The sequence below is a fragment of the Rhamphochromis longiceps genome, linkage group LG16, assembly GCF_057381845.1.
Source record: "Rhamphochromis longiceps isolate RC_006_pf linkage group LG16, R_longiceps_female_GT1.1, whole genome shotgun sequence".
Lineage (NCBI taxonomy): Eukaryota > Metazoa > Chordata > Actinopteri > Cichliformes > Cichlidae > Rhamphochromis > Rhamphochromis longiceps.
In genome coordinates this window covers 28,125,145-28,142,087 of record NC_140572.1, presented here as the reverse complement: position 1 = coordinate 28,142,087, position 16,943 = coordinate 28,125,145, and the positions used below count along the sequence as shown (strand labels likewise).

At 40.6% G+C, this 16,943-nt stretch overlaps 2 protein-coding genes across 4 annotated transcripts; one reads left to right on the top strand and one right to left on the bottom strand.

The window, feature by feature from the left end:
• Positions 1–369: 369 nt before the first annotated feature.
• On the bottom strand, positions 370–6,159 carry lg16h3orf38 (linkage group 16 C3orf38 homolog). Its single transcript, XM_085385409.1, has 4 exons — positions 5,982–6,159; positions 5,579–5,754; positions 4,240–4,442; positions 370–4,052 (listed from the first exon to the last, which is right to left on the bottom strand). The coding sequence occupies exons 1-4, from the start codon at positions 6,106–6,108 to the stop codon at positions 3,689–3,691; spliced, it is 870 nt and encodes a 289-aa protein (XP_085241535.1). The 5' UTR covers positions 6,109–6,159; the 3' UTR covers positions 370–3,688.
• A 488-nt stretch (positions 6,160–6,647) lies between these two features.
• On the top strand, positions 6,648–16,739 carry LOC146651322 (uncharacterized). 3 transcript variants are annotated; one of them, XM_085383689.1, is made up of 11 exons: positions 6,648–6,791; positions 9,290–9,537; positions 9,671–9,788; positions 12,765–12,917; positions 13,051–13,227; positions 13,997–14,070; positions 14,381–14,578; positions 14,671–14,808; positions 14,891–14,980; positions 15,195–15,338; positions 15,466–16,739. In XM_085383689.1, the coding sequence occupies exons 2-11, from the start codon at positions 9,298–9,300 to the stop codon at positions 15,592–15,594; spliced, it is 1,461 nt and encodes a 486-aa protein (XP_085239815.1). In that variant the 5' UTR covers positions 6,648–6,791; positions 9,290–9,297; the 3' UTR covers positions 15,595–16,739. The 3 variants fall into 3 exon arrangements, with proteins under 3 accessions (XP_085239815.1, XP_085239814.1, XP_085239816.1); XM_085383688.1 differs by having other exon boundaries at positions 13,039–13,227; XM_085383690.1 differs by lacking the exons at positions 12,765–12,917; positions 13,051–13,227.
• Positions 16,740–16,943: the final 204 nt, after the last annotated feature.

Genomic DNA, 16,943 nt, shown 5'->3' with positions numbered 1-16,943 from the left:
AGCAATAAATAAAGTCACCCCTAATGAGGTCTCTTCTAGGAGCACAACATATATCTCAACAGTTGTAAAAGAGAAAAAAAATGTAATTACAAGAAGCAGTTTCTATGGTTCACCACCAATAAGCTATTTCAAATAACTGTGGGTCTGAGTTTTAGCATGTTTCCTTATAAGAAACACACTTCTCTATTAGAGGAGGGTAAAGCGAAAAGTGTGGGGGGGGAAACTCTCTGGAGTCAAAACTCTAACCAGACGCCACTGCAGCGGTATTTTTGAACCCGTGCGTCAGAGCTGCGCCCGTGGCCAAACCGCTTATTAAAACGCAGAGAAGCCAAGTGCCATAAAGACAGAAGGCAAGCAGCTTGTTATTATTCTTTCTGAGAGGCGAACAGGCTGAGATCAATGGCTGCAGTGGTTTCGCCTCGCCACAACTATGGCCCTATAAAGCACAAAGACCCGTGTGGCTCCGACCCATACAGTCACAGATATTAAGTATTCCAGGGGCCTTTGAAAGAGGCTGCCAAGAATAATTTCCCACATGTAACATTTCCCACCAAAGCCACAGAGTCATACTGGCATATTCTGTGCCCCCACTAGACCCCACATGCCCTCGCTAGAGTGACGCAGGAGAATCGATGGAAAAACAGATCCACTTCATTAATAAGGAGTCACGTTTGTCTTTATTTTTTATATACAGATGGCTGAAAAAAAAAACATTTATGAGAAAAAAAGCAAGAACTGGATGCTGCTCGGGTGTTGCTCAAATGTGACCCAGTTTTTGTACCATGAGTATTAACGAGCTTTGCCAAACTATTTTCAAAAGTCACACTAGAACAAGCTTCAGAGACAAATGCAAAGAAGCATTGATACAGGTCACATGTTTAGCATATAGCACATATACCTGATAACATGATATCAGCACAGGTGAGTTTGAACGTGTAAAATGATCTTAGGCACGTTGTGTGGAAAAGCGATCTGCTTTCTTCATCCCATCCAGCAAAATTTCAAATCCCCAGCTGTCTGAAGCGGGTCTAGATGAATTCATGTCATGTGCCATTTGGTCCAATAAAAAAAAGGCAAGACCAATAGCACTGAGTTTTCTTTTTTTCCTGACCACAGGTAGTAAATGTATATTTTTATATGAAATGTCTGACCAACCAGTAAAGCCCTTCTAGGGTGGTGTGGCAGCTTGTGTGCAATCAAACCTACTCAAAGAGTATGAAAGTGGCTAAATATGTGGACATTAACCGCTGACACAACATCTCAGACATTAACCCTGTGGAGATTTGAGTTTTAAAAGTTACGAGTGAACAGCAGCAATGGCAGGCTATAATATACTCTATGATAGCCGGCTCTGGCTAGCTGGCAGAGCAAGCCTACATGATTGCACCAATTTTCAACTCATCTTTTTACTCCTGATGCATTCATATAGTACTACTGCATGTCATCAACTTTTGTGTACTCTTTCAAATGCTTTGTTTGGTCGGGGTCTCTCTACATTCTCCTACTCTCTCCGAAACAGATGACTGTCCCTCCCTAAGACCTGTGCCAGAGGTCTCTTCCTTTTAACAGGGTCTTCCTTTCTGCCACTGCCAAGTGCTTGCTCATAGATGATCATTGAGGTTATCTCTCTAATATTCAATGGCATCACCTGTTTGACTGTCACTGCGGTGGTTTAACCTGAGCTAAATTTGTCTTAGATTCATCAGGCAAACGTTGTGCTGACAAACACAATTCCTAGACAAAAGGGAGCATGTTTTTATTTTGCCCACAGCTGCACTGTTTGGTCACAATTTAAAAATGCCACAAAGCCAGTTTGTCTAAACAAGTGCTGGGAATAGTAGGATGACGAGTTTGGTACCAAAAAACCAGTCAACCTGCAAGTGATTCAGCGGTATATGCATTACACTGAGAGGTGGCAGAGTTGAAGATTTTCATTGGGGCAAGATTAGAAATGAGTACATCAGAGGGAGAGCTCAGGTTAAGCGGATTGGAGACAAAGTTAGAGAAGCGAGATTGAGAGGGTTTGGACATGTGCAGAGGGGAGAGAGTGGATAAGCTGGACAAAGGACATTGAATATGGGGCTAAAGAAGATGACCACAGAGAAGATTAATAGATGTAGGGAAGCAGGACATGCAGAGGGTTGATGTGACAGACACGGAGGAGGGTAGGGACAGGGTGAGATAAAAGCAGATGAGCTACTCTGATTGCCCCTAAAGGAAGCAGCAGAAAAAAAAGTATAACTGTCTGTTCTGGGAGATCCTTAAAACAGCAAAATTAAAAAGCACCATTTAGACTTGTAATTCAGTTCATTAAGGAGAGTCAGTTTCACAGCAATGTTTTCCAATCTCCAACTTCCAGCCATTTAATTAAACCACTTAACACCTGGCACTGAACAGGAACAAATTAGCTGAAATTATAATATTTTTATATGCACATTTGTCTAAATATTAGACTTTTTCTGAACTATGTTACTCTGTTGGTATTTCTAACAGACTGTTTATCTGTAAACATTGTGGGATGAAAAGCCATGAAAGCACACTGCTTGACTTTGTAGTGTCACATAAAGACAGATATTTATTTGTTAATAAATGGCTACGTTACATCTCAAAAGTTTGTTACTCATAAAACTCCTTTAAAAAAAAAACATACATTCAAAATTAAATTTAATCCAACAGTAAATTATTGAGAAATGTTGTGAATGGCACCGATTAAAGGAATTGCGAACAACTTGAATAAAATGCCTACATATCACACAGGTGCCCATTTTCTACAACCATCTGTTGGGACATTGTGCTGCCTAATGCAAGTTTATGTTAAATCCTTTGCAGTTATGTTGGCACGGATAAAACTGCTGTGTTAGTTTGCTGTGTTCTGTGAGGGAAGATGCATTTTAACAACTGTCAGCATGAAAAAAGCATGAATTTGTTTAAACGAGAATAACCTGAAGAGTTTCAGAAGATATTTGGTTGCTTTTGTTCAGACAATAAAACATGCAAAGGCTGATACCTATTCTTGCTTACTGTTTTTTGAACAAGTATAACTGCTTTCAGTTGTGCCATCTCAGAAAAAAAAAAAAGCCTATTAGCATTATAAACCTGCATTAGGCATCTCAATGTCCTGCTGTGACACTGAAATGCTGGCTGCTCTGCATGAACATAGTCAATTAAAAACCATAGTCACTTACAACTCTTTTCATTTTTACAGCTGAAATAAAATTTAATGTGCTTTTCTTTCCTAAAAAATACATTTCTAAGAGATCTTTTGAGTGACAGTATAACTGTTACTATACCACAAATGTATACATTGAACATATTTTACATAAGGCACAGGCTTCCAAAGCACTACATGCTTTGCAAAAAGGTACAGTATATTTAAAGCAGCCCATCCATTTACCTTCTAGGATAATCTTTGAGAATTCTGCTTTGCATGTTATGATGCAAATATTCAATTTAAATGCATCAGTTTGAGTCTACCTTTATATTATTGCATGACGGCCTATAAGTTAGAAGATAGGGTTGTATCAGATGAGTTATTAGATGCAATATGAGGTCCCAAATGCCCAGAAAATAAGTGTTCATGCAAATAAGATGAGTGTAGAGTAGAACCAAAAGGCCAAACCACCACTTTTGGATAAATAATGTGAAAGGAAATAAAACTAATAAATCTAAAACTAATCTATCTTGACTGTCAGCTACAGAGAAGCTGCAGTTCACTGGAATTGTAGGTCAAAGCAGGTGCTGGCACATCTGTCCCACTAAGAGCATCCTGCCCTCTGATTTTCAGGTTGACAAACTTTATCTTCCAGCTGTTGTTGTCCAGAGGAGAGCGGATAAGGCCAAATATTTGTTCAAAGATTCCCAGACAGACTGAATCTCTGTGAATAGTCCCAGCCACAGCCACCAACACCAAGCCATGACGAGAGGTCAAGGCTTTGAGGCCATGGGGATCCAAATTGGGACTAAAGAGGAGACGCTCATCCCTGGTCAGTGCCAAGAATCGACAACTAACCAGATCAGCACCCAGAAACTCCTCCATCTGCTCACTGCCAGCTCTGAGAAAGACATAACTCTGTTATTAGTGTTTTGGGGTTGTTTTACCTTCATCTCTATGCTTTGTAAGAAGAAAATCAGAAGGAATAATCTACCTGAAACAGAGGACTACTCTGAATAAGATTATAAACCAACAACATCAGTATTATTTAAATTCTCATTTGCTTTCACTACTAATGAGGTTCTTACTTGGAGAGGAGACGTAACTTCACATCAGGCCAGAAATGTTGTGGTCCCCAGTCTTGGGGCTGTTGGCCAAGTGAAAGGTTTTGACTGTTCAACAGCTGGAAGAACCACTGACAGAACTGCTGGCCGAGGACCAGCGGATCAAAGCCCATCCCACAGTTCACATCTGAGGAAGCCGCCTCTCCTTGAGGGTTTTCATCCACCACCTCCATAAAGAAATGAGAGGTTGTTGTTACATATGATCTTCAGTCTCTACAAGTCAGAGCACTACACCCATATTAGCTAGAAGGTCAGTTCTTTGATGGAATGGCAACAGGTTCTAAAATATAAAGTCTGAGTAAGGCTTGATTTTAGAGCTGGTGTTGACCCTGAATTTTGGGAAGTACAAATTCTAATATCAATATACAGTGCTGTAAAAAAAAAAAAACAGCACTCTCTTCCTGATTTCTTATTTTTTTGCATATTTGTCACAGTTACATGCTTCAAATCATCAAACACATTTTAGTATTGGTCAAAGATAGCCAGAGTAAATACAAAAATGCTGTCTTTAAATGATGTTTGCATTTATTATGAGTAAAAAGCTATCCAACCCTACCTGGCCCTAAGTAAAAAACAAAAAACAGAAACATCTTTCTGATTGTCAAGACAATGGAAAATAGTCTGTGGACTGACAAAACAAAATATTAACTTTTTTGGAAAGTTTGCATCCTGTTACATCTGGTGTAGAACTACTACACAGCAGTTCATAAAAAACAAAACAAAAACAAAAAAAACCCCAGCAGCAGTCAAACACTGTGGTGGTAGTGTGATCATTTGGGACTGCTTTGGGATCTGGATGCCTTGCCCTGACTGATTGAACCATGAATTCTGCTCTCTACCAGAAAATCCAGAGAATGTCCAGCCATCAATTTGCACCCTGAAGCTCAAGAGCACTAGGGTTATGCACCAGTGCAGGGATCCAAAACACAACAGGAACTCCATCTCTAAATAGCTCAAAAAAATAAAATGAAGTTTTTGGAATGGCCTATTCAATATCAAAACTGCTTGATTGCAGTTCTTGTTGCCAAGGGTGGCACAGTCTGTTGTTCGGTGATTACTTTTTCAAAGCAATATATAAACTGTTATAAAGGTGTGTGAGGACACTGTGTGTGAATAACCCTAATTATGTCTTCTCTTTCCAGGCATACCAACATCAGTGCCATGTCTTCACTTCACTGAACTTCACTATTCAATAAACAATACTTTCCATCCTTTATAAAATAGATGGGTCGCCTTTGGCTTATCCCCAAATAAAACATTTACTGGCGGCAGTGGCTTCTGTTTCTCTCGTGTGTCAAGTTACCTTTACAGAGGACCACAGCTCCAGGGTCCTCTTTATAAGCATGTGTTTCTCGCTATTTGGGGGCATCGCCACACCTTCTGTAGCCAGGTACTTGAATATCAGGTCACGCTGAACCTTTTTCCTCCTCAGGAGCTCTTCGGCATTTTTAGTGAAGGCGAGAATGGTTTCTTTAGCTTCTGCAGTGGAAAAATGATCAGACAGAGTAGGATAAGCTAATCATTTATTTATCTATCCAGCAGAGGTGAGAAAACACTGAAATTGTTCATGCAATTTATTTGTTATTTCTTGGTAGGTATACAACAAATCTCTTGATTAAGGACATTATGTAACTCACTGGGCTCCAGTAAAGACTTAAGGTAAGCTGACTTCCTCTTTGCCATACGAAATTGAATAAAAGTCTTACCCGTAATGTTTTCCACGACTATCATCTTATTCGTGACCGTATCACTGAGTGACAGTAAGTCGCATTTTGTCATTAGGCTCAGTATCTTCGTAAATCCAGCACGCTCTGTTTCTGATAGTCCTGACATTTTTGGCAAAACGAAAACACTGGGGCGGTTTCGTCCATGCGAGTCCTGCAAGAAATCTCTCCGTACGGAAACAAGCAGTAGTGGGAACGGGATCCGTTCAAAACACTGGTTGCTATGTTACGTTGATGCGTTCGCAATATTTCGGAGGGCAGACAACTTAAGGTATTGTCAACACCGCAATTGTCACCGTAAGAGCTAGAAATTACGATAACAGAGTGAACACGAATGTAGTACAGAAGGGCTTTCGCTGCCTTTAGGTTAGGAAAGCAAAACAAACAAAAGACATTTTTTCCATTACTTTTTGCTCTCACTAATAAGTAGGAGCTAGAGAGTGCAGTGTCTTCTGCTGTATCATTCAGGGAAACTGGTGCTGTGTACTGACACGTTTTATGGTAATTATTACGTAAAAAAAAGGGAAGTTTTCTCCATTTTTCTTTGAGTTATTAGAGGCTCATTAGAATAAATACCAAAATATCAATCGTTGAAATTTGAAGTGTACGGTGAGCTCCTGAAGGCATCATAAACCAAGCTAGCAGCTAGCCTGCGCAGTAGCGATGCTCGGACGGGAGAGCTGGTCAGCCTGTTTAGCTGGCGTCACGCTATCATATTAACATGCTTTAACGAGGCTAAGAGGATCCGTTCTCCAGTTTAATATCGTACTGTGAAGCTAGTGAACCCGAAAGGTAATGTACTGTTATCATTTGCTAATTTACCCTCAGCTAGTTATCCATTCGTTTAGCTTAGCTGGTATGTTGTTAGTGCAGTGCCGCTTATTTACATGTCACTTAAACATTTAGGCATTCTTGTTAGTTTTTTCAGTTAAACTGCTGGTCCACTTACAGTAATGTTTTAGGGTATGTAATATTATTTTCCCTTCTGTCGGGATTCACATTCAACCACACGTTGGTATTTACTGTTTATCTTTGGTCTTATTGAATTGAACTATCTTACATCTTACAGTTTGATACTTTTCTTGAAATCAGTGTATGATCGTGGTAACGCGATTAGATCTGGAGGTTTCTGTCGAGAGCAAATCAGGGGATTTGACATGTGTACGTTCAATGACACAGAAACGTACCTTAGACATTGACCTATTCCTGCTGGTTTTTATCTAGCATCTGGGTCGCATAGACAAATATTGATAGACTTCAAAGCTAAAGCTGTCAGAAGGAATGAGGAACTGTGTCATTGCAAAAAAAAAAAATCATTTCGCAGGACATGCACATCACACTGGCCAGCTTTCAACACAAGGAAATATTAAGAAATGAGCAGGAGGAAGAAACTGCCAGTGTCTAGTGGTGGTAGTATCATGCTCTGGGGCTGGGAATAATGAACGAGGTTGCCTTCAAATTCTTCAACTTCACCTCAAATCAACAGCTAGATAGTTAAAACTTGAATATAACTGGATGTCCCAACACCACCATGGTCCCAAACAAACATCTACATTGTAGCTTGCCATCGCCAGTGTGTGAATGGGTGAATGACTGAATGTAGTGTGAAGCGCTTTGGGGTCCTTAGGGACTAGAAAAGCGCTATACAAATGCAGGCCATTTACCATTTACATTCAAACTAGTTTTGAAATGGATTAAGCATTAAACATTAAGCTTCTGGACTGACTTTCCTAAAGCCCTGACCTCAAACTTATTGAAAATGTGTGGACTACTTCTGCCAAGAATAGTGGTCTAATATCTAGGCACAGTTATGCCATAAGCATAATGGATATCAAAAGGAGGGATGGGTATTGATAAGATTTTAACGATTCCGATTCCATTTTCGATTCTGTTTAACGATTCGATTCCTTATCGATTCTCTTATCGATTCTTTTTTTTTAAAAAGGAGAACACTAAAGTCGATTAGCTTAGAACTGTGTTTTATATCTTCTCTTTGAACAAGATAGAAATTTAGGAGTAACATGGCCTTACAAACCCAACAGTGAGATCTTAAGAGATCCAGCCTACGGCTCTTCAATGGGGTGTCACAGGGTCCCCAGGAAAAAAATGTATATGTAAAATAATAAAATAAATATTCTCCTGTAGCAATAACAAAGTTTAACATAAATTATTCTGTAGCAATTACACAAGAATATCCAGTAATGTCCTGCCTACAATTAAACACATTCACTTACCAAAGTGAAATCGGGGGCATCTGCTGTGGCAAATGGGTGCAAGCCTTTGACCACAAACTTAGACACTGCTGGGTGACATTCGTCTATCCTGGCCTGAAAGGAGACGCTACCGGTAGACTGCAGCGAGAACTGCCAGCATCTGAGCCAGCCAGACTCTGTCTCTCTCATCATGGTTATCTAAATGCAACGCACAGTAATAGCAGGTTTTGTAATAAGGTAAATCGCGCTAACATAATATGCAATGCTAATTGATTAGTTACCTGCAGTATTAACGGGAGAGGACGTGGAAACGCTACCGCTGCTGCTGGGTTGAGCTTCGCTAGTCCGGAGCGGATCAAAAACACGACATTCGTTGAAAGCAATCGCGTGTTTTTTGAGCAAATGCTTTTGCATATTCGTAGTGTTTCCTCCCTTTGATGAAATCTCTACTTTGCAAGTATTGCACGTTGCCCTGTTGTCATCCTTTCTCATAAAGTGTAACCAAACTTTTGAGCGTTTGTGCCGCTCAGGCGCCGTGTTTCCTACTGGGTAAAAGACGCTACTCAACGTGATGACGTCATTCGGGGCGACTGGAATCGATAAGGGAATCGTTTTTAAAAGTGGCAAACGATTCCAAGGAATTGAAACAGTGGGAACCGGTTCTCAACAAGAACCGGTTTTCGATACCCATCCCTAATCAAAAGTGTCTTGTTGAGGTGCAACTTGCTAAGGGAAACTTAACTTAATATTAGCGGCGGTGTATCTATATATTTCAACCTGTGTATATATACTTTTCAATATATATACTTTTCTGTGTTGTTAGAGACAATCCATACATTTTCTTCTGGTTATCTGGGGCCGGGTCACAGGGGCAGGACATATAAACAGTATACACTAGATATATGTACACAAAGCCTAAAACTAGATAATTGTATTTCAAGGAGTTTATTACATTTTGTACAAATTGAGGAGGCCAAAAGTGTGCTTCATGTTGGGTATGTTTTCTGCTTAGGGATTATCTATTTTTGCATACATTCTTCAAATTGTATAAATCTTTCTCTCTTGATTTTCCATTAGTATTTCCGATGGGAGACTATGAGAGCAGTGCTCCTGGGCGAATAACTGTGTATTCAATCCAGGGTTGCCCACACTGCACGCAGGCCAAGACCACCCTTGCTGGCTTGGGAGTGCCTGTATGTGACATAGACCTCGGTAGTCATTCAGAGCTGAGAGCAAAGGTGAAGGAGCTGACAGGACGCAGCACAGTCCCTCAGATCTTCTTTAACAATATTCATGTTGGAGGTAACGACGACCTGCAGAAACTGGTGAGGAAAAGGAAAACATTTCTGACGATACCACTAGTTTACTGGTCCCTAATGACCAGTAAACTAAGAGGTCAAGCAATGTCCAAAAATGGGGGAGAAAAACTAATTTGAATTGATACTGTAATTTCTGTAGTCACCTGAAGAGCTTCAGAGGCTGGTAAGTCTGGTGAAGGAAGAGCCCCTTCCAGCAGATGCACCACCTCTGCCACAACAGAGTCAGTCAGAGCATACAGCTTCAGAGAACGAAGGAGGTAAGGAATTAATTCTTAAGAGTTTTTGCCTGCTTAAGATCATTACTTTCCTTTCCTTCCCTTTACAGTCAAAAATGCTCTTAAGGCACATTTTAATGCGGTTCTTAAATATATTTGTAAAATACCTTCTGATATTTTAGTATATTAACTGCCTATCTTTCAAGAAATAGACAAGCATGGTCTGAAGTCAGCGTGTCCGGTTATGCATAGTCATTGTTGGCTGAAGGTGAGCCAAGAGCAAAGAGTGGTTATGAAATAGCATTGGCTGATGTAGTGAAAAAGCCATTTTTAGGCAACATCAGGTGTGTGTGTGTGTGTGTGTGTGTGTGTGTGTGTGTGTGTGTGTGTGTGTGTGTGTGTGTGTGTGTGTGTGTGTGTGTGTGTGTGTGTGTCTTACATCCATGCTCCTCTACTCCTCCAAATGCCAACACGGACAGTTGATACAGGAAACCTGAAACTCTGGATAAGCCTAGTAGTGCTGGCCTGCCCCACAGCACCTCATATGTACAGTGTAAACAGTGTTTGTAGAAAAATATTGAAATTTAATGTTAGCTTTTGTGAAGTTTAATTAAAATCAACAGTACGTGGTACTACACATACAGTGGGGCAAAAAAGTATTTAGTCAGCCACCGATTGTGCAAGTTCCCCCACTTAAAATGATGACAGAGGTCAGTAATTTGCACCAGAGGTACACTTCAACTGTGAGAGACAGAATGTGAAAAAAAAATCCATGAATTCACATGGTAGGATTTGTAAAGAATTTATTCGTAAATCAGGGTGGAAAATAAGTATTTGGTCACCTCAAACAAGGAAAATCTCTGGCTCTCACAGACCTGTAACGTCTTCTGTAAGAAGCTTTTCTGTCCCCCACTCGTTACCTGTATGAATGGCACCTGTTTGAACTCATCATCTGTATAAAAGACACCTGTCCACAGCCTCAAACAGTCAGACTCCAAACTCCGCCATGGCCAAGACCAAAGAGCTTTCGAAGGACACCAGGAAAAGTGTTGTAGACCTGCACCAGACTGGGAAGAGTGAATCTACAATAGGCAAGCAACTTAGTGTGAAAAAATCAACTGTGGGAGCAATCATCAGAAAATGGAAGACATACAAGACCACTGATAATCTCCCTCGATCTGGGGCTCCACGCAAGATCTCATCCCGTGGGGTCAAAATGATCATGAGAACGGTGAGCAAAGATCCCAGAACCACACGGGGGGACCTGGTGAATGACCTGCAGAGAGCTGGGACCAAAGTAACAAAGGTCACCATCAGTAACACACTACAACGGCAGAGAATCAAATCCCGCAGTGCCAGACGTGTTCCGCTGCTGAAGCCAGTGCATGTCCAGGCCCGTCTGAAGTTTGCCAGAGAGCACATGGATGATACAGCAGAGGATTGGGAGAATGTCATGTGGTCAGATGAAACCAAAGTAGAACTTTTTGGTATAAACTCAACTCGTCGTGTTCGGAGGAAGAAGAATTATGAGTTGCATCCCAAGAACACCATACCTACTGTGAAGCATGGGGGTGGAAACATCATGCTATGGGGCTGTTTTTCTGCCAAGGGGACAGGACGACTGATCCGTGTTAAGGACAGAATGAATGGGGCCATGTATCGTGAGATTTTGAGCCAAAACCTCCTTCCATCAGTGAGAACTTTGAAGATGAAACGAGGCTGGGTCTTCCAACATGACAATGATCCAAAACACACCGCCCGGGCAACAAAGGAGTGGCTCCGTGAGAAGCATTTGAAAGTCCTGGAGTGGCCTAGCCAGTCTCCAGACCTCAACCCCATAGAAAATCTGTGGCGGGAGTTGAAAGTCCGTGTTGCTCGGCGACAGCCCCAAAACATCACTGCTCTCGAGAAGATCTGTATGGAGGAATGGGCCAAAATACCAGCTACTGTGTGTGCAAACCTGGTAAAGACCTATAGTAAACGTTTGACCTCTGTTATTGCCAACAAAGGTTATGTTAAACAGTATTGAGTTGTATTTTTGTTATTGACCAAATACTTATTTTCCACCCTGATTTACGAATAAATTCTTTACAAATCCTACCATGTGGATTCATGGATTTTTTTTTTTCACATTCTGTCTCTCACAGTTGAAGTGTACCTCTGGTGCAAATTACTGACCTCTGTCATCATTTTAGGTGGGGGAACTTGCACAATCGGTGGCTGACTAAATACTTTTTTGCCCCACTGTACATCTCTGGCACCTAACGATAATGCACTGAAGAGCAGAACAAGTCATCAGATTGTAGTCGGTGTAATATAGGTGAGCTGCTTCTGATAGAGCAGTTTTATTTAGTGTTTGCACAGATGTATAGACTATTGGAGTACTTACAGTTTTGCCTTTTTAACAATGACACCCTTTACATATACAGTCAGAACCATATTATACAATACGTTCCTTATACCAGATTCTAACCATCCAAATGTTGCAGAAGCATGCCTAAAAGACTTGTGTTGCTGCCATGAGATTCACTGATTCCATATTTGCATCAATGAGCAGTTGAACTGGTGTACCTAATTAAGTGGCAGGTAAGTGTACAATATAATGGGGGGGGAGAAGAAAGAATGAAATTGCCATTTGTGCGTGTAAATATTTCTTTGGAAACATGATTTGTCTCTGTGATCCCTGTCAGACTTTATATAATAGACAGGACTGAGGTCTGATGCTTAAAAAAAATCTTAGTAATGCTTGTGCCATATATACACAGTTACACATTTACTTAATTCCTCTTCAGTAGTGTATATTCCAAAAATCTCATTTACAAACCAAAGCAATGCTGCTGTGTTGAAATGAAAGAAGCCAGAAGTTTACCCAGCTCAGGCAATACCTTTTCTCACCAGCGAGACATTTTTTCACAGATGCAGAACTACATCGTTTATCAAATTCTTTCATACATGTGTGAACATGATTATATTTCTGTGTGTTTATACATGTGTGACCTGGAAATTCCACGCGTGTAGAATTTACGTGTGAGAGAGATGAGTTGGCAGACCTAGTGGAAGACCTCAAACATGCCAGCATGATTGGCAGTCATAGGAGGGGGCTGACTTTATACAAAAAGAGCTTCTCAGGAAGTCAGCTGGTTGACTGGCTGCAAAAAGAGAAGGGCATGGGTAAGTAAGGCTGTCAGTGATATGGGTAAAATCTCATGCAATTTTCCAAGCGCCCCTATCCTTACAAAACATAGTCAAATTCAGTTCTGTCAGCACTTGATTGTGGCTATGTGTACACTAGCCAGGGCTGCAGCCTGTAATACTGGACAGGCATTGTTGAAGAAGAAGTACATGATCAGAGTTCATGGCTGTGAGCAGCAGGATGGCAATTTTGGCGAAGGAAAAGACACCATGGATGCACTGTACAGGCTACTGGAGGATGATTCAGCTCTCAACGCAGGACAGACTTCAACCTGCAGTCCCATGCAGGGTACGTCAGGACCAGATAAGGCTTGGAGTGTGCACGTATCGCATTTCAGGTTCACTCTGAGCAGTGTCTTTCAGCACTCTACTAACCCATGTCCTTTCTTTGCTGCTAACTTAGCATATGATCCTTCTGGGTTTGTGGCTTTAAGAGCTGAAATATGGTGTATCCAATAAAAACATCATTCGCTCATTAGCTTGCAACGCCTGCGTGACTGAGCGCATTCTCTGTCTTGAAAATCTATGCAGTATTTTAAAAAAATACTTAAACTCACTGTCTTCATCAGTGAATTAACATAACTTAGCAAATTTAGACTAAATAAATAAACTATATTTGATCATAAATAATGCTTTATGATGATATTATGCATAAAGTGTATCAGGCTGCAAAGAACCTAGCTGGATTTCAATGTCAGCTGCTGGCTGTTTCACAACAGTTTCCTGCTTTGCTGTGGGCTTGGGTCAAATTAATACTTGGTTTTAATTTCCTGTCAGATATTCCTTTACTTCTGCAATGGTGGTGGTGAGTCATATTGGCTGGCTCTGTGTTGGCGTGTTTATACCTGAAAGCTGCACACTTGTAGAACCTGTAGAGTCACACCATGATACCAGCAGGATTTTACCCAGCTTCCTTTTTTTCTATAGCGCCTGATAAAAAGCACAATTTGTTTTTTGTTTTTTCTTTGTTTTGTTTTTTCCCAGCTCTTGTTTAATATTTTGACTCTGAACTATGTTGATTTTTATTTCATGTTTTTCTCTCTTTGTCTTCCTGCCAGCCACTGAGCTCTCTTTGCTTTTACGGGAGATGATTCTGAAATTGTTCTCGGAGCATCTCTCTGCCGATGGCAAGGTAATGTTGTCCCTGATGCTCACTGAGTGCATGTTGCTATTTTGTAAAAGCAACAGTGCATTTGGATCTGTGCCACACAGTGTGTACTGTTGCACTGGGCAAGCTGTGTGTTCATATGAAGTTTCACTTTGGCAAACAGAAAAAACTTGTCTGCAAACATTTCTACTGTATTTTTCACTGCAGGTCTTTTTGTGACCTACATTCAAGGTTGTTTGTCAAGATATTTTGACAGGATAATGCTTCTCTGTTACTTTATCCCTGTACAAACGGTTAAATTAAATGCATGTACTTTGTGTCCATGCTCCCACAGTCTGTGGACTATAAAGGCATGTCAGCAAATCCTGTTTTTGAGCGTTACTGTGAGCTAGCTATTCAGCTGCAGAGGGTGGAGTTGCTGTCGCTTAGCCGGGAGGAGAAGCTGGCCTTCTTCATCAATATCTACAATGCCTTAGTCATCCATGGGTACCTACGCCTAGGGGCTCCCACCAACATGTGGCAAAGATACAGAGTAGGACTACACAGCTACACTGTCTCCCCCAGAATTCCTTTGTAATATCAATAAGACTTATGTGCTGAAATTAGGAATGTTTTGAATTGTAGTTCTTCAATTATGTGAGCTACCTGATTGGAGGAGAGGTATTCACGCTGCAGGACATTGAGAATGGCATTCTTAGAGGGAACAGAAAAGGTGTCGCACAGCTTCGAAGACCCTTCTCCAAAACGGACCCACGACTTCAAGTATTCACATTTTGATAGCTGAATTTATGTGGTGACAGTTTTCTTTAGTTAACTAAAGGTCATGTCTCTTGTTGTCCACTAGGTGGCACTTCCAGATGCTGAGCCACTGATTCACTTTGCCTTGAACTGTGGTGCAAAGGGCTGTCCACCTATTAAAACATACACACCACAAGTAAGTGATTTCGCTTTAGTTTTTTTGATTCTGAGAAGGCTTAGCTAAAATAAATACACTTGGAAACTCCCTCTTCTGTCACAGTTTTTACAGTTGTGAAATTGTCCCATAGATTTCATATCAGGTTTCCCAAGTCTTGCCTCTTATAATGTCTCCCATAATCGCGGCACCCTGAATGGTCAGAAATTAATTCTTATGTGCTCGCCCCTCTCAGGACATTGACAGCCAGCTCCGCACAGCAGCCGAGGCCTTCCTGGAGAATGATTACGCCTGTGTGGTAGATTCTGTAAAAAAAGAAGTGCACCTAAGTCAGATATTTAAGTGGTACAAAGCTGATTTTGGAGGCACGGATGAGAAGGTATTTTTAAGTTTAATAGCTGTATGTGTGCACATGTATGGATCCTGAATTTTTCTTGTAGGAAAAATAGATGAATTGTTTTTTTTAATGTTTTTTTTTTTTTGTTGCATCCCCTTCTATCTCATAGCTGCTGGGATGGGTGCTGGATCACATGGGTGACTCACCAAAGAAGACCAGCCTGCAGGGCGTCGTTTCTGCTGGAAAGACCAAAGTCAGTTTTCTCCCTTATGACTGGAGCTCCAACAGCACCCACTGAGCTCACACACAAATGCATTCACACCTACCTGTATGTACGTCTACATGTTTTACGTCCATTGTCTTCTGATTGAATCTGTACAAAATGGAAAAACACTTATTCTTAACCATGCGTATGTTTTATACAGAACATAATGTATGTCCCTGTGACATGAGGAGCACATTCTGCTCTCATTGTAAGCTCCTATACCCCATCTTTTGATGCTGTGTAAATACTAGAGAATTTGGTAAGATCATCTCAGTATTTTCTACACATGAATGGTGTACTCCAGCAGCTTGATAGCATCAAATGCACACTAAACATATTTTATTATCTGTAACCATAGTTGTGGGTCTCCTTTCCATGTCAGCCACTCAGGACTCATAGATGATCCCATTCCTCTCTGTCCAGTTCAACACTGGTTGAGCTATTCATGTGGTGCGTATATTTATAGCAGATGGAAACGATAACTTGGCTTATCAAACATACTGCTTTTATAAGCCATAAGAAAACCTTTTGAACTTTAAAGAAAAACACTCATTCATGTGCAGCAGACTGCACCTTCTTCTCTCTGGTCCTTCATTTAAGCATTTTGCAACCTACATATTTAAATGGTTTGGTTTTCCATTCTGTGGGGAAAGGAAGGATTAGCTGCTGCTCCTTTTATCTTTTAAATGAAATCGAATATAGGTGTGGATATTATATAGTCACAACTCAGCTTGTGGCTGTAGAATCTGAAATGCAAGGTGAAGATTTTGTAAATAATGATCCTTTTTGAGTTTGTTTGCGGTTAACAACCTCTGAGCTTTTTTTTTAAAGGGGACAAATGAAATCTGGTTGTGCTGCTCTTATTGTCCTAGTTGGTCAGCATAGGATGCACTCAATGAGTAGTTGATTTACGTCAGCAAAGGGAGCAGCTTCTGTGTGCACTGTGTAGAACACACAGACATATCCAGTGTCTGCTGCTTAGACTTTATTTAAATGTATGGATCAGTTTGTCTTCCTATCAACCATAGGTAAACTTATTCTTCCTCTATGCATGTTAGCCTATGTGGCTTTTCAACCCTCTTTTTAATCCAGGTATTCCACTGTAAATTGCAGAAGTGCTATTACTGTGTTTTGGGTTTTTTAGCACAGTTATTTGTTTTAAAAAGAAAATTATGAAACATTTATCAAAACCAAACCCGTTCGGGATGCACTCTGACACTTTGCATGTTTTTTTTGCCTACTTATGCTACTGAGACATATTTGTACTTTTTCACAAGGTCGCTGTTCTGTTTGTCTGTATGTGAATAATGTGCTGTTGATCCAGCTTTTTATTTCAGCATGTCTACAGAAACTGGACAAAAAAGTCTTTAGAAGTGTACATT

Excerpts from the sequence above, each read along its gene's own strand:
- lg16h3orf38 (XM_085385409.1), bottom strand. The coding sequence starts at position 6,108 with ATGTCAGGACTATCAGAAACAGAGCGTGCTGGATTTACGAAGATACTG. Across the intron at positions 5,755-5,981 it reads AGTCGTGGAAAACATTACGG|AAGCTAAAGAAACCATTCTC; the intron begins GTAAGACTTTTA and ends TTTCCACTGCAG. Across the intron at positions 4,443-5,578 it reads AGCTGTGGTCCTCTGTAAAG|GTGGTGGATGAAAACCCTCA; the intron begins GTAACTTGACAC and ends TTCTTTATGGAG.
- LOC146651322 (XM_085383688.1), top strand. The coding sequence starts at position 9,298 with ATGGGAGACTATGAGAGCAGTGCTCCTGGGCGAATAACTGTGTATTCA. Across the intron at positions 9,538-9,670 it reads ACGACGACCTGCAGAAACTG|TCACCTGAAGAGCTTCAGAG; the intron begins GTGAGGAAAAGG and ends TAATTTCTGTAG. Across the intron at positions 14,071-14,380 it reads ATCTCTCTGCCGATGGCAAG|TCTGTGGACTATAAAGGCAT; the intron begins GTAATGTTGTCC and ends ATGCTCCCACAG.